Source organism: Helianthus annuus, chromosome 6 (assembly GCF_002127325.2).
Source record: "Helianthus annuus cultivar XRQ/B chromosome 6, HanXRQr2.0-SUNRISE, whole genome shotgun sequence".
NCBI lineage: Eukaryota > Viridiplantae > Streptophyta > Magnoliopsida > Asterales > Asteraceae > Helianthus > Helianthus annuus.
The window spans coordinates 64,606,131-64,620,692 of NC_035438.2; the positions used below are offsets into that span (position 1 = coordinate 64,606,131).

At 38.6% G+C, this 14,562-nt stretch overlaps 1 protein-coding gene across 1 annotated transcript; it reads left to right on the plus strand.

Moving 5' to 3' along the window:
• Nucleotides 1-12,109: 12,109 nt before the first annotated feature.
• LOC110939784 (probable carboxylesterase 18) lies at nt 12,110-14,133 on the plus strand. Its single transcript, XM_022181348.2, has 3 exons — nt 12,110-12,726; nt 12,976-13,395; nt 13,997-14,133. The coding sequence occupies exons 1-3, from the start codon at nt 12,136-12,138 to the stop codon at nt 14,000-14,002; spliced, it is 1,017 nt and encodes a 338-aa protein (XP_022037040.1). The 5' UTR covers nt 12,110-12,135; the 3' UTR covers nt 14,003-14,133.
• Nucleotides 14,134-14,562: the final 429 nt, after the last annotated feature.

Here is a 14,562-nt window from a genome sequence, read left to right on the forward strand (position 1 = left end):
TGTGAAAAGTGAAGATACGAGAATGTGGAATTGTATGATCGATGGGTACATTGCTGCCACAAGACGAGTTGAGGGGAGAGTTAAAGTGATTTCTTATGAGATGATGGATGAATCTGAGAAACTCATGGTAAATGCTGAGAAGAAAGCTTTAGCAGTGATCAAGATGTCCTTGCCTGAGGGAATTAAACATACTATCAAGCACTATGGGACTTCTTATGAGCTGTGGGAAGCTTTAGAAAAACGTTATCAGAGTTCATCTAGACAAAGTATAGAAGAGAAGAAGAAAGCAGATGAGGAGAATATTGAGAAGAAGGTTGCAGAAGTTTCAAAATGCATGAATGGTGTGAATGAAATTATAGCAAAGGTGAAGATATCATCAGAATCTGTAAGTCATACGTGTCATAATTGCACTAAACTACAGGGTAAAGTTGACAGACTATCGGAGCAAAACAAAATTCAGTTAGCTGAATTGCAAAAATTAAAAGAGTCAAATGTTCTTTTGATTAAACGAGAGTCAAATTGTTTAGATAAACTCAAATCAAATGAACAGGAAATTAGCAGTTTAACAAGCAAAGTTAATGAACTGTTACAGATCATTGATTTGGCTCGTGAAACTGTGAAAGATAAAACTAATGAATTTTCTGATAAGTGCAGGGAATTGGCCATTGCACAAGACCAAATTGTTGAACTTAAAGGAAAGTTAGACAAGTTTGGAAACTCTTCATTAGTTAGGACTCAAATTCAAGCAAGTTTGAAAAAGAGTAATGATAAAAAGGGTTTGGGGTTTAGTAGAGCCTCATCTTCTGAAAATCAAGACTACTCTTTTTTTTCTGATGAAAATGAGTTAATTGATTTTGTGCCTACTACACCAGCTGTAGTGGATCCGATAGCTGTGGACTTGCCAAGTAGTCCAGAAACTTTGAAAGAATCTGTTGAGTCTGACAGTACACCTCATAAATCGGATGAGGATACTGAAGACGAAAAGAAGAAGACATTTAAAAAGAGATTTCAGAAAAAGAGAAATTATAAGACAAAATCTTGTTTTAAATGTCACACTAAAGGACATGTGGCGAGTTGTTGTCCTTTGAAGAAAAATAAGCAAAAAGTTGATGAAGTTAAAGATGGGAATAGGGTTGGTTTAAATAATAATGTGCAACCACATTGTCAAAGTAATCAACCAAGATTTCAATCTAAAACTTCAACAGCAAGACGATTTGATAGACCAAGAAGTTTTTCTACACAATTTAGTCATTTTAATGGTAAATCAAATCGGCTTCAAAATCAAAATAGAAATTTTGGATATCAAAATCGATACCAGACTTTTGGTAATCGAAATTTTCAAAGAAGAAACGAACATAGGGGTTTTAGTAACTCAAATGTTCGACAACATCCAAAATTTTTTCAAAATTCATGGTGTAATAATGGGCGAAGAAGGTATCAAGATAATAATTTTCAAAGGTCGGAAAATCCGAGATTTTATTGGAACTCTCGTGATCGAAGACCTAGTGGAAATTATAAATCTTGTTCAACAACAGGGAATACATCCAAGACACCGGTAAGGTGTGATGGATATTGGTTAGAAGCATCTTATACGGATTTACATGGTCGACCCAAAACCGGTCAGGTTTGGGTTGTTAAGTCTAACTGAGTTGTTGAGAATGTGCAGGATGACCAAGAAGGACTGTTGATGTGTTCAACAGTGGTTGTTCCTGTAAAGCGTCTGAGGTGAATAGTAGGTTAAAATTGGTAACTAACTATTTACTTTAGTGATTGACTGATGATTTATTGGTGAAAAACATATTGTCAGATTGAAGTGGGAGTCTATTTGTGTTTAAAATTTGTGTTTTCAAAACTTGCTCCATAAAAACAAAAATTTAGGGGGAGAAATTTCCCTAAGCCAAAAAGAGTTTAGTTAGTGCGTGTGTTTAGGGGGAGTAAGTTAAAAAAATGAAAAATAAAAAAAATGAAAAATAAAAAGCATAAAAAAAATAGAAAATCAAAAATGAGTTATCACTGTGTGAAAAGGAAGAAATGATAGTATATCAGCAAATTAGATTGTCACACTGAAATTGAACCTAAATTGCTTAAGTGTGATAGCAGCTTCATCATACGATGTACCAGTAGGCAAAAAGCATGAAATAATCAACTTACCAATGTGATATAAACTGAAATGAACTGAATATGAGTGGGGAACACATCAGTGGTGTATGGTTTAATGACCTTAAATCTTGCGTTGATAGATTGCCAAAATCTGAGGTTTTGGGTCTCTATACTGTTATATCATCCGGGGATATCAGGGGTGTCCTTCTGCTGCATCCAGATACATGCTGACCTAGACACACCCAGGATATCTTAAAAGAGCAGAAAATGCCAAATCCCACAAATGAAGAAGCTCTCATAGAGAGTCATTCAAAAAGTCCAAAATGCATAAATCGTACCAAAAAATGGTATTTGTCTTAGCCCTCGATAAGATATTTTGGTCTCTCTGTTGTACGGAAGTACTGACCTGTTCACCAATTATCTATCGTTGAAAAATAAAACCGATGAATTCAGTATACTCACCTACTACGATGAATCTTTGTGCATACCTTGATCGCGGGGGTATATCCTGAAGTGGGACACACTAGTATATCAGTAATTAAAATTACCTTAACGTATCATACGGTAATGGTACTTGAAATGTTCATGCATTTTGTTTAAGTGGACAAACATACTGGTAATCGTCTTGAACTGCTTTTCACGAAAAATTTAAACAAAGAATTATCTAATTGTGTGAAACAGTTTGATTTTGTTGATATGATCTTCTTACCGGTGATTCTCACAAAAATAGATTGTTTATTGCTTTTGTAAATAGTTTACTGCTCTCTTAAAATATCAAAAATACCAAAAATATTTCTTTTTAAAAGACTTCCGTTTTGAACTGACATGTAGTTGTTTTTGCAAACTAAGATAAAATATTGGTTTATCTTTAAATGTGAAAAAGACTAATGGTTTTTCGAGATACTTGCTTGTGTTGCTAAACAGATTGATGCAGTTATCAAAATGAAGTGCAGAGTACAAGTGAAGTGCAGATTGAGAGTGAAGTGAAGACGTGTGAAGATGCATGGTAGGATCCTTCTACTACATTGCAGAAAGAGAAAGATATATATGGAAGAGTTGGAGCTTACTTACTTAACCAAGGATTGCTAGCTAACTGATCTACAATGGATGAAAGTTTTGGAGATTGGAAGCATCAGCTAAGGGGGAGTCTGTTGATGTCAGAAACTGTGTAGTTGACGCTATCCAAAGACCAAAAGAACACAAGATGTTTGAAGACAAAGTTACACTATGAAGCTATTGTCAAGGGGGAGTCTGTTAGTGCATATTCTGTGACAACAACTTAATAGTTTGATTATTTAGTCTTTGGATATTTTGTATTGGGCTTAGCTTATTGGTTAGTGAGTTTATTGTTGTAATGGGCTTGGAAAATGGCCTAGTCTATGTAGGAAGCCCAGTTCACAGACATGTGGTATATAAACATGTTTTTGTGATTAGGGTTTTATTGGTTAGAGAGTTTTAGAGAGAGAAAACGTAGAGAGAGTGAAAAACGTTTTTGAGTAAGGCAATATCACAAAGATAGGCTGTGAGGTTGTGAAGGTCTTGAATTGGTTGTAAACTGCAAGTTGGATAATCAATAGAAGACCTGTTTGATTGTGAATTCAGTTTTCTACTCGTTTCTGTAGCAAATCTGATCTAGAGGATTCCGCACTCTAGATTAGATATACAATTCTGTGAAGATCCATACACATCAAGGGGACCTACAGGCTGCCGCCAGGTACATCTTCAAAAGTTCCTCTGGGTATGGCGCCGTCAACATAGGTAGCTTTTCAATGAACCGCTTCATGTCTTGCAAGGCTTCTTCTGCTTCACTGGTCCATTTGAAGCTTTTCTTGTTGAGACAGTCTTTCAACGTTTTTATAAATGGCAAAGATCTCTCGGCGTGTCTTTCCAAGAACCTGTTTATGGCCACTAAACGCCCATTCAGTGCTTGTGCTTCTTTTAAAGTTCTGGGGGAGGGCATTCACGTTATAGCGGCTATCTTTTCCGGGTTAGCTTTAAAGCCGTCCTGGGTGACCACTACCCCCAAGAACTTACCCTCTTCCACCCCGAATGAACACTTCTTGGGGTTGAGTTTGATGTTGTATTCTCTCAGCTTTTGAAAAGTTTTCTCGATGTCTTTGAGCATTTGTTTTTCCTCCCTGCTCTTGATCACTAGGTCATCGACATATACCTCCAAATTTCTGCCGATTTGCTTCTCAAAGGCCTTGTCCATGAGGCGTTGATAAGTGGCCCCGACATTTCGTAGACTAAAAGGCATTTTGGTGTAGCAAAAGATGCCTATATCGGTGTGAAACGCCGTTTTTTCTTCGTCTTCTCTTGACATCTTGATCTGGCGGTAACCTTTATAGGCGTCTAAGAAACAGTTGTACCTAAAAGGGACCAAAGAGTCAACCTTGAAATCCATCTCAGGTAGCGGATAAGCGTCTTTAGTGCAGGCCTTATTTAAATCTTTAAAGTCAATGCACATACGCCATGTGCCATCTGGTTTTTTGACCATAACGGGGTTTGACACCCATGTGTGATATTTAGTTTCCCGGAGGATTCTAGCTTCGACCAATTTTCGTACTTCTTACCACTGCGTCTTTTCAATCAGGGGCCATGCTGCGCTTTCCCTGGGCTACCGACTTGATGCCTGGGAGCGTAGCTAACCTGTGCTCTGCCTTATCCCGGGGTATCCCGATCATATCAGAGTGTTCAAAAGCAAAGATATCGCCGTTCCTTCTTAGCAATTGTTTCAAGTTGTTTTTAACTTCAGGAGAGAGGCCGTCTCCTATTGTGACTGTTTGCTCAGGGTGGCGTGTGCTCAGAACCCACCTTTCTGGACCGGTTGCACCTGTAGGTCCTTGCCGACACCTTTTGGAATCCAACACTTCCCCAACCTTGTCCCAGTAGACTGTTGCAATCCCTCTTGGCGTGGGGAACTTCATGAATCCTTGTGCCGTGGATACAATAGCGTCTAATTTCCCCAGAGTAAACCTTTCAATTATTACATTGTGGTAGGATTCAGCACGCACCACAAGGAAAGTGAGGAGTATGGTTCTTTCGCGAGGGGCAAGTCCAAATGTCACCGGGAAGGTGATTTGGCCGACTGGATCAATCTTTTCTCCAGTGAACCCCCTTTATAGGGGCGTGCACTGACTCGAGCAACTTTTTATCATCTGGTTGCATCCTGTTAAAACAGTGTTCATAGATTATATCTTCAGACCTCCCGATGTCTACCAGGATCCTTCTCATGTTGTAGTCGTCCACAGTAGTGGATATGATGAGGGGGTCAGTGGTGAGGTGTAAATCCTCAACCCGTGGTTCGACTGTCATGGTTGCCAGCATCCAGTTCTCGAGCATGGAGAAACTCCGTTTTGCTCCTTTTCCTTTATCAGCGTAAACCATGTTCAATTGAGGGGGTCAGTGGTGAGGTGTAAATCCTCAACCTGCTGTCTCTTGCTTGCCCCCTTGTCAGCGTCTTCCTTGTTAGGGAGCGGACCCTGCTTTATATCTTGAACAAGGTGAACCAACTTACCCGTCTTCACGTAGTATTCGATTTTTTTCTTCAACTGATAGCAATTTTTAGTATCATGGCCACTTCCCTTGTGATATTCAAAGTATTTGCTGGTGTCTTTCTTGGGCACGTCTTTCAATGGCTTGGGAGGGTTGAGTTTCAGGTTCTTAGAAGCCAGAATTTCTGCCGGCGTTTTACTCAGGGTAGGGTATTCAGACCTTGACTTGGAGGAGGATTTGTTTCTTGAATATGAGCTCCTGGACCTGTCATATCGTGAGTCTGACCTATCACTTTTCTGGAACCTGTCTCCTCTGTTCTTGCCCTTAGTTTCGTTGCTCTCTATCGTCCTGGCTTTTTTGTGCTTCCTTTTTCCTGTTAGTAGTGTGACTGGCTGCCACAGTCTTTTCTTGTGTGACATACACTTTGGCTATTCTCTGGATTTCATCTATGGTGGAGGGCATGCCATCCCTTCTATACAGTGTCCTTAACAGCTCGTCATCGTTTACTCCTTGTAGGAAAGCACCGCAGGCCAGATCATTTGTTATACCTGGGATCGTCAGGCTTTCTTTGTTGAATCTGACGATGAAGCTCTCCACCGTCTCATTGTCTCGCCGACGAATATGGAGGAGTTCGTTTTGATCTTTTGTGTGTCACCTTTTTTGACTTAATTGTAGCTAGAATTTAGACACGAGGTCTTCGAAACTATCGATTTCCCCCACAGGTAGACTATCCCACCATACTCGTGCTGCCCCCACCCGCGTTTGGACGAACATCTTGCACCAAAGAGGCATGGGCCAGCAGTCTACCTCCCCGACACTCTAGAACAGGTTTATATGGTCATCAAGGTCACTTAAACCATCGTATTTGCCCACTGTCTGGGGCATCTTGGGTTTCTCCTTAATCGGGGCTTCAGCGATTCTTCTTGTGAATTTGGACTTGAAGGTAGCGTCCGCAGGCTTGTATGGCCTGGTGAGATTGTCATCTTCCACATCAATAGGCTGTACATGTTGCGTCGCCCCCTGGCTTGTTTCCTGGGTAATAGGGAGTTGGGCTGTAGTGATGTTGAGCGTGGAGCTGGGACCCTCATTTGGAGAGAAACAAGGTCTTGATGTGTTTCCCCTGTCGTAAACAAGTTCCACCGTTGGCGGGGATTGACCATATGTTGGTTGTGACGTTGGAAAAGACCACCAGGGTGGCATGTAAGCCGCATATGGCGGCTGCTGAGCATAACTCTGTGCTGTCATCTGAGGCGAATACTCCTAGTTGTTGTACGGGGGTAGTACCCGTAAGAAGGTGCATAGTAGTATCTTGGGAAATAAGCTTGATTCCCAAGTGTGACTGGAGCATTCATAATCCCAGCAGGCATGATTACTGGCTGATGGGGTGGCGTGGACAACGCTGTTGTAAGCGCCGCTGTATAAAGTGGTGGCATAGCATGTGTGATAGGCGGCTGATAATACTAGGCCATGCTCATCTGCTGTGTAATGTTGCCTGGACCCGCAGATGTGATAACGGGCATGGTGCTGTGGCGTATAGTCTGTGCATTTGTCATCGATGCTAGGATAGAAACAATGGTGGTTGCGGTGGTTGGAGCCACCGGTCGTATTTGCCATGAGGTATATGAGAGAGGGTCTACAGCAGCCATCTTAGAGGGAGCAACTGAGGCGCTCGCAAACCCCGGTGGTGCTTCTACTTCAAACTCCTGGTCCAAAGACCTGGTTATGGCGGGTGAGGCCGACATGGTGGTAACCACACAACTAGTCACCAGTAAAGGATTACTGGTAATTACTGCTTGATTTGGTGTTGTTGTCGTGTTCTGATCGCTTGCCATTGGGTCTAAGTTCACTGATGTTACCGAATGGTCCCACGGATGGCGCCAATGAAGAAACACTGACCTGAACGGTAGGCTCTGCCAGGACTTCAACTCTTGGCGATCCAAACAGCTGACTGCAAAACAGAACACCGTTAGGACTCGTTACAGGAATGGGGTTATTCCTGTAACCACCCTCCGGCGTGAGAATAAGTCTTGGTTTGGGAGTAAAGAATATATGTAGAGAGAGAGGGCGGACAATTCCGAATAAATGGTAAGATATGGGTAAGAGTTCTCGCAGAGAGAGAGAGAGAGAGAGAGAGAGAGAGAGAGAGAGTAAACGAGAGCAGAGAATGCATACCTTTGATGTTTACCTCTATTTATAGTTTACCATTAGGGTTTTCTCTAACTTAGGATGGGCTCCGATAAGTTAGGGATTTGCATGATCTTCCCAAGAGATTGGGGATTCGGTTATGTGGTTTATCCATGAAGAATAGAATATTCTAGAATAAACATGTGTAATTATATATTTATAATAAAATAATAGGTAATGACCGGGTCGGGTTAGCCATTCCGGGTCATACCTCGTCAGTTCTCCTATTGTTTGAAACCCACAACTAATCCCGTCGACAGAGAACTCATCAATCAGAACTAGTCTCTAGTGTGTAATTTCGCTTCCGGTAGTGAAGACGGTATTTAGGAGGCTGGGGTTTCAGGTCGGGGGGAGTTGGGGGTTAGATTGGAGGTGGTTGATGGAATCCAATATTGGTGGTTAACGATAGGGGTTTTTAGGTTGTCGGGTCATGGGAAGATGATAATGGCCGAGGCTAGTTGTATGTGTTGGTTATTAGAGTAGATGTTGGATCTGAGGTGAACGTCGAATAGATAGTAGTGGGTTTTGAAGTTTGCAGGTGGAGGTTGTGGATGTTGCAGGTGGATGGAGAAGAAGGGTAAGGTAGGGTGGGGTGGGGGTGTTTTTATATACTTCAAATAAAAAAGTGGGCCCCACTTATAACTCTTTTAATTCAGATATTTTTGAATGTTTTCTCTTTTAGCAAGGGTAATTATGTCAACTAACGGTCATCCACCGTAAGGGACTATCCGAGTAACAACTTGTTAAACCACAGAGAGCACGGGTGTAATTTTGAAAAGTTAAGGACTATAGGTGTTACTTTGACAAACCACATGGACTATCCATGCATTTTACTCTAATATATATATTTGTGTTTACTGGAATCTAGTGGAATATTATAGTGTAAACATACCAATAAGAGTCATACCAGTTCTTTTTTCATTTCTCTTATTTCTCTTTTTCGTATTCTATTTCTTAATATAGAAAAGTTAATTAAAAAACAGCAATAATAAAACATAATATAAAATGGCATTTAACTCCATAAGAGTTAAATGCCATTTTAGACCCTTTGGTTTGGTCCATTTTGCCAATTTAGTTCAAATGTTTCATTTTTAACCTGTGGGTCCAAAAAGGTTTCACAGTTGCCATTTTAATCCACTTGGTTAACTTCATCCATTTTTTCTGTTAACGAGAAGGCTAATTTGGTCATTTTGCATGTAATTCTGTTAGCTAAAATGGCAATTTAGCCATATAAAATAACCGAATTGGCCTTCTCGTTAACAGAAAAAATGGATGAAGTTAACCCAGTGGACTAAAATGGCAACTGTGAAACCTTTTTGGACCCACAGGTTAAAAATGAAACATTTAGACTAAACTGACAAAATGACCTAAACCACAGGGACTAAAATGGCATTTAACTCCATAATATATAAAGGGGTTATTGTTATTAGGCTTAAAGCTATTACCACCACATTTGTGTTTCTATTTATAGATAGTTTTGCTAGGAGAGTAGTTATGGAGGACCAACGGGTTGTCCGTTGGGATCTTGTTCCATCGAAACATCATCATTGGTAATCTATTGGGAGCTATCGATTTGACGACAAGGTAAATCATCAATAGTTACGAATAGTTTATTTTGATTTACAATTAAAAATATTATTTAGTTTTGTTGGTAATACTTCTTTATTTAGTAGTGTATTCCTATAATGAAAGATGTTATCACCGTTAAAGACTCTCATTCGTAGTAACTCAATTAGTTTAGTATTCATAAGCTCTGCAAGGTTATTAGACTCAAAATACATTGTTTAGAATTGTCGGTTACTTGGTATTTTTAGAATAACCAACATATGTGTGTGAATATATATTCTACATACCTTAATTACCGAACAGGTCTCTCCTCACATAAACATTGTTCCATTTTTACTATTTCTACTACACGTAGTACAAGTATCTATGTAGCAACTTTCACAACTAGATTCTCATTAAATCTCCATCGTCTGACTATGAAGGTCATCTTGAGTCGGTGTTTAATTAAATTTTCAAGTCTAGACCGCTTGAAAGCCAACATGCAATAAACACATGAGTGAATTGCTTAGATTTGTTGTCGTTGACGAGGGCAATTACTCTTGCATAAACGTCGGTGTTGTTGCGGATGGGCCACTCATACTCTGTTGCAACATCCCATTGTTATAAGTCCAATATTTTTTCCTGTTTATTTAGTATTGTTAATATTGATTTTTCTGCAAGAAACAAACACCAGAGGTATTTGTTATAACTATTACACTTAAATAACTTAATTAGTGGGTTAAAATTCTTGTTGATCTTCGTTGAGTTATAGTACAAAGCGGTTAATAAAAAAAGAAGGGTAAGAAGCAACCATAAAGTGACAAGTGTCCAAGAAGGGATAAAGTGATATGATAATTTTGTCTAAGAGAAAATGCAAATGCCTAGAAACATGCATACGCAAGTCACATGTTATTCCCCTATTTTTTAAGCGTCCGTAACTTTTTATACGCTATATTTGAAAACTATAACCTGAAATTATGGGAACTAGAATCCTATGAAGTTTACATTGAGGAAATGATTCTCACTATAGTTAATGATATGCGTAAAACTGCACGATGTAATTTGTATCATTCAAGGCTTGGTTTTAGTCGTTTTCTTGCATGAATATAGTAAATAAGTAATTTATTTCTTTACGTTTGATTTTCAATTCAAGAACAAATGGCCACAAAATAATAAAGATGGTGTTCCCATGTAAAAAATCAAGTTACAATAAAACTGACCAAGACACGCCCCCATGCTTTATCAGACACCCCCCCCCCCCCGGTGTGACAACATATACGGAAAAGGCAAATCATAATTCAAGACACGAGGTGGTTTCCCATAAAGCACCACCCCGTGCTTACATCTTTGGCAGAAAAGACAGAAAATAACAAGGCACGAGGTTGTGCCTAATCAAACACGCCCTCGTAAAGACAAAACTAGTTGTGGACCCAACAAAGTTAACCACGGACGTGTGTGACCTAGCTAAATATGTTCGTGCGTCATGCCTAAAATAAACTTTACAGCTATCACAAATGAACACAATGCAAAAACTCCATAACACGAGCCATGCCTCATCTTCTGTCCAGGCTATAAATTCAACCCAATGCTCACAATTTGAATCATCCCATAAAACCCATTACAACCATCAACCCACTTCCACACGACACCACACCTCCACACCATTCTACTATGCACCCACCTACCATTGCACTACCTTTCTATCTTGGTTTTTTTTAATCATTTCGGTTTTTAATTAGTCAAAGGTTGTAAGAACTTTTTTTAACAATCATTCTTGTATGTTTATCTTTAATCAATCAAGTTTGATGATGTTCATTTTTATATTCATGTGTTGCTAACTTCTTGCATCACTTGCGGAAAATGAACCCTTAATGGCTTCTAACCCCTCATGTTATGGATAACCTTGTGTTAATGACTTTAAACAACTCATTAGATAGATACCCTTCTTTTTCAAGATGGTTAAGTTTGAAATGGGTTGCAGTGGGTTCAAATGAGGTAACATATCTTCCTTTCGATTAGGTTCATGAGCTCAATTAAGAAACTAGATAAGTACCCCCTCTAGGTACCCTAATTGGGATGGGGTGTTAAGAGTATTGGTGATAAAAGAACAACACCCGATTTATATGTTTTCGTGCACTAATGTTTGATTAGAGACCTTCATATTCTTCGCGTAGACTTTTATGCTTTGCTAATTCATCATTGGTGAACAGAGAAAAATATGTGGGTCTATAATGAAATCAACTAATTACGTAATAGATTAATGTGTATTCAAAATCCTGTATACTTTTTTTCAAAAAAAACTATAGCAAAAGGCTGTTGGAATTAAAAAGTATGAAATGCTCATTAATACCGTGTAATTTTTATTAAAAATACCAATGTATGAAAAAGTTATAGGCGTTCGAAAATCAATTGGGGAAGTTGTTTTAAGTGAGAAAAGACTAAATTACCCTTTAAGCCAACGTCACTTGTCCTGAATTTCTTGTCTCGTAGGCTTTGTATGGAAAATTGTCTTGTATGGGATCCTTTCTGTATTTTATAATGTGCACACTCTTATTTTTTTTTTTCAGCCTCTATGATTGACCCTTTCCAATGTTCATTTTAAATTTTTTGGTGAATCAAAGTTTACTTTCATGGTTTTCCATATAATACGTTTTGAACAAGAACATAAAATATATCGTTCAAAACGAAGCCATCGCATGAACCATTTGACCAAGAATAGTCAATTGTTTATTTTGCTCTATAAATATTTGAATTTTGATTGGTTTGCTCACACACATAATTACCTTCATTATTTTTCTCTCTAGTCTGACAATGGAATCTGCAGCCAAAACTCCAAAATCTCTGTCCTTACCCTGGACAACACGAATTACACTTTGGTTACTCGACATCGGACTCAACTTAATTATGCGGAAAGACGGCACAGTGAACCGCGGTCTTCTCAAACTGGTACCTCTGACACCGCCATCATCTGAACCGATCAACCGTGTCAAGACATACGATGTAGTGGTGGATCCAACTCGCAAACTCTGGTTCCGCGTATTTGTCCCCACACAGTACACTGTAGAAGATCTTCCTGTGATGGTGTTCTGTCATGGAAGTGGATATATTGTCGCCTCCGCGGACACACAGTTGTACGACGATTTTTGTCGCAAGTTAGCGAGAGAATTGCATGTGATAGTTGTTTCTGTTGATTATCGTCTTGCACCGGAGCATCGACACCCTGCTCAACATGAAGATGGGCTTGATGTACTCAAGTTTCTAGACGTTGAAGAGAACAGGTTGAAATGGTTACCGGGCAATGCAAATATTTCACAATGCTTTATCGCGGGTGATAGCGCTGGCGGAAACATGGCTCATCATGTTGCTGTAAGAGCCTCCCAGTTCAACTTCCAACAACTCCAGGTACAGTACATCTTGACTTTGTTTGAGACATCACCTAGATCATCGGTTGTTAAAGAAAGTATGGTCAATAATATAGTAAAATATATTCCTGTTCAAGAGAAAAAGAAAAAGATTCGGTCCCAACATCCATCGCTAACTTGACCAGCTAGATATTCAATTTTGGATTATATATCCAATTAAACAAAAACTTGAAACACCTTAATTGAATTATGATAATCCCTTGCTGATGAAAAGTATAATGTTTTGAAGGTAGTTGGGCTGGTGTCGATTCAACCATTCTTTGGCGGGGAGGAGCGTACAGGTTCTGAGATACGGCTGAATGGAACCGCGCCTGTCTTGACACTGAAGCAGACAGATTGGTTCTGGAACGCATTCTTGCCGCTAGGTGAACCCTACAATCGGGACCATCCTGTGGTCAATGTTAGTGGTCGGTATGCTGTGGACATATCGAAAATGGATTTACCACCGACCATTGTGGTTGTGGCAGGGTTTGATATTCTACGGGACTGGCAAATAAGGTACTATGAGTGGCTCAAGAAATCCGGGAAAGAAGTGTACTTGGTGGACTACCCAAACATGTTTCACGGTTTCAACCTCTTACCGGAGTTGCCGGAATCTGATCAACTTATATTGGAAGTGAAGGACTTCATTCACAATGTCTTAAATAAGGTATTCGCAGCTCTGATATGTAATTTAAAAACAGATGATGCTAAGCTTACCTCTTTTATAAACTTGAGAGCGTGACCAATATTATTCTGCTCAGATGGGGGAGTATGTTTAGTAATATGGGGTATGAGATGGCACCCTTTTTAAAGTTATAAAACAAAGGGGATTTAAAAAAAAACACTACATTCACATGCATTTATCTTCAAACTATATTACAACTTTAAAATTATAGAAAGTTAAATTATTCTAAAAAACTTACATCATTAGATCATGCGTAACATACATTATAAGAAGAAAAAAATTGGAAAATGATGATTGAAATAGATTAAAGGCGTTAAGTGTTGCACGCTTCTTAAAAGGTTTTATGATGCTGACATGACCGATAATGGTGTGTAAAAATAGTCTTTTGAAACTTTGTACTTACTATGTAGATAGAGAGATAGAAAGTGAGCAATAGAGACCCACATATTGTAAATGTTTTGCTCACGTAATTTGTATATTTAAAATTTTGATGAATGTTTTATACAGATGTTGGTTTTTGTTTTTGTGTTCTAAACCATTTCTTTTCGATACTTATTACGTGTGTTGATTGGTGACTTTACAGATTTAGAAGATGGAGATGGAAGCTTGAAACAATCGCCTGTATATGTTATTTCGTTTGATCTTCTTTGTTTTAAATTAAATTTTATGTTATTTTGTTTTATTCATTCTTTGACTTAAAATGAATAAAGTTATTGCTTTTTAAGCTTAATTATTTTGTTTGATTTCTTTTAGCTCTTTCTTCTATTATGCAATTATAACTAATTTACTTATATGTTAATTTGTTAGATTAGATAATTATGTTATGTAAGTTTTAGGCAATTCAATTATAACTAATTATTAAATATTCCCTAGTTTCAATATTATTTATTCGGTATAAATGTAATTTATCCTATACTACTGCTAATACTCACGAACTTCGCGGGTTTTACAAAATAATTTGTTTTCGAAGTATTAACAAAAAACATTGTCGATCCAAGATTTCGTGTGACAAAGCGATGAAGGTGGTAGCTCTAAATAAATAAGTAAATAAACATTCAATGTGGATCGATTGAGGTGGCTCTTTGCCAACGTCAACGAAGATTAAAAAAGTTAATTATGATTCAATATTAATAAAAATGCATTCATCAA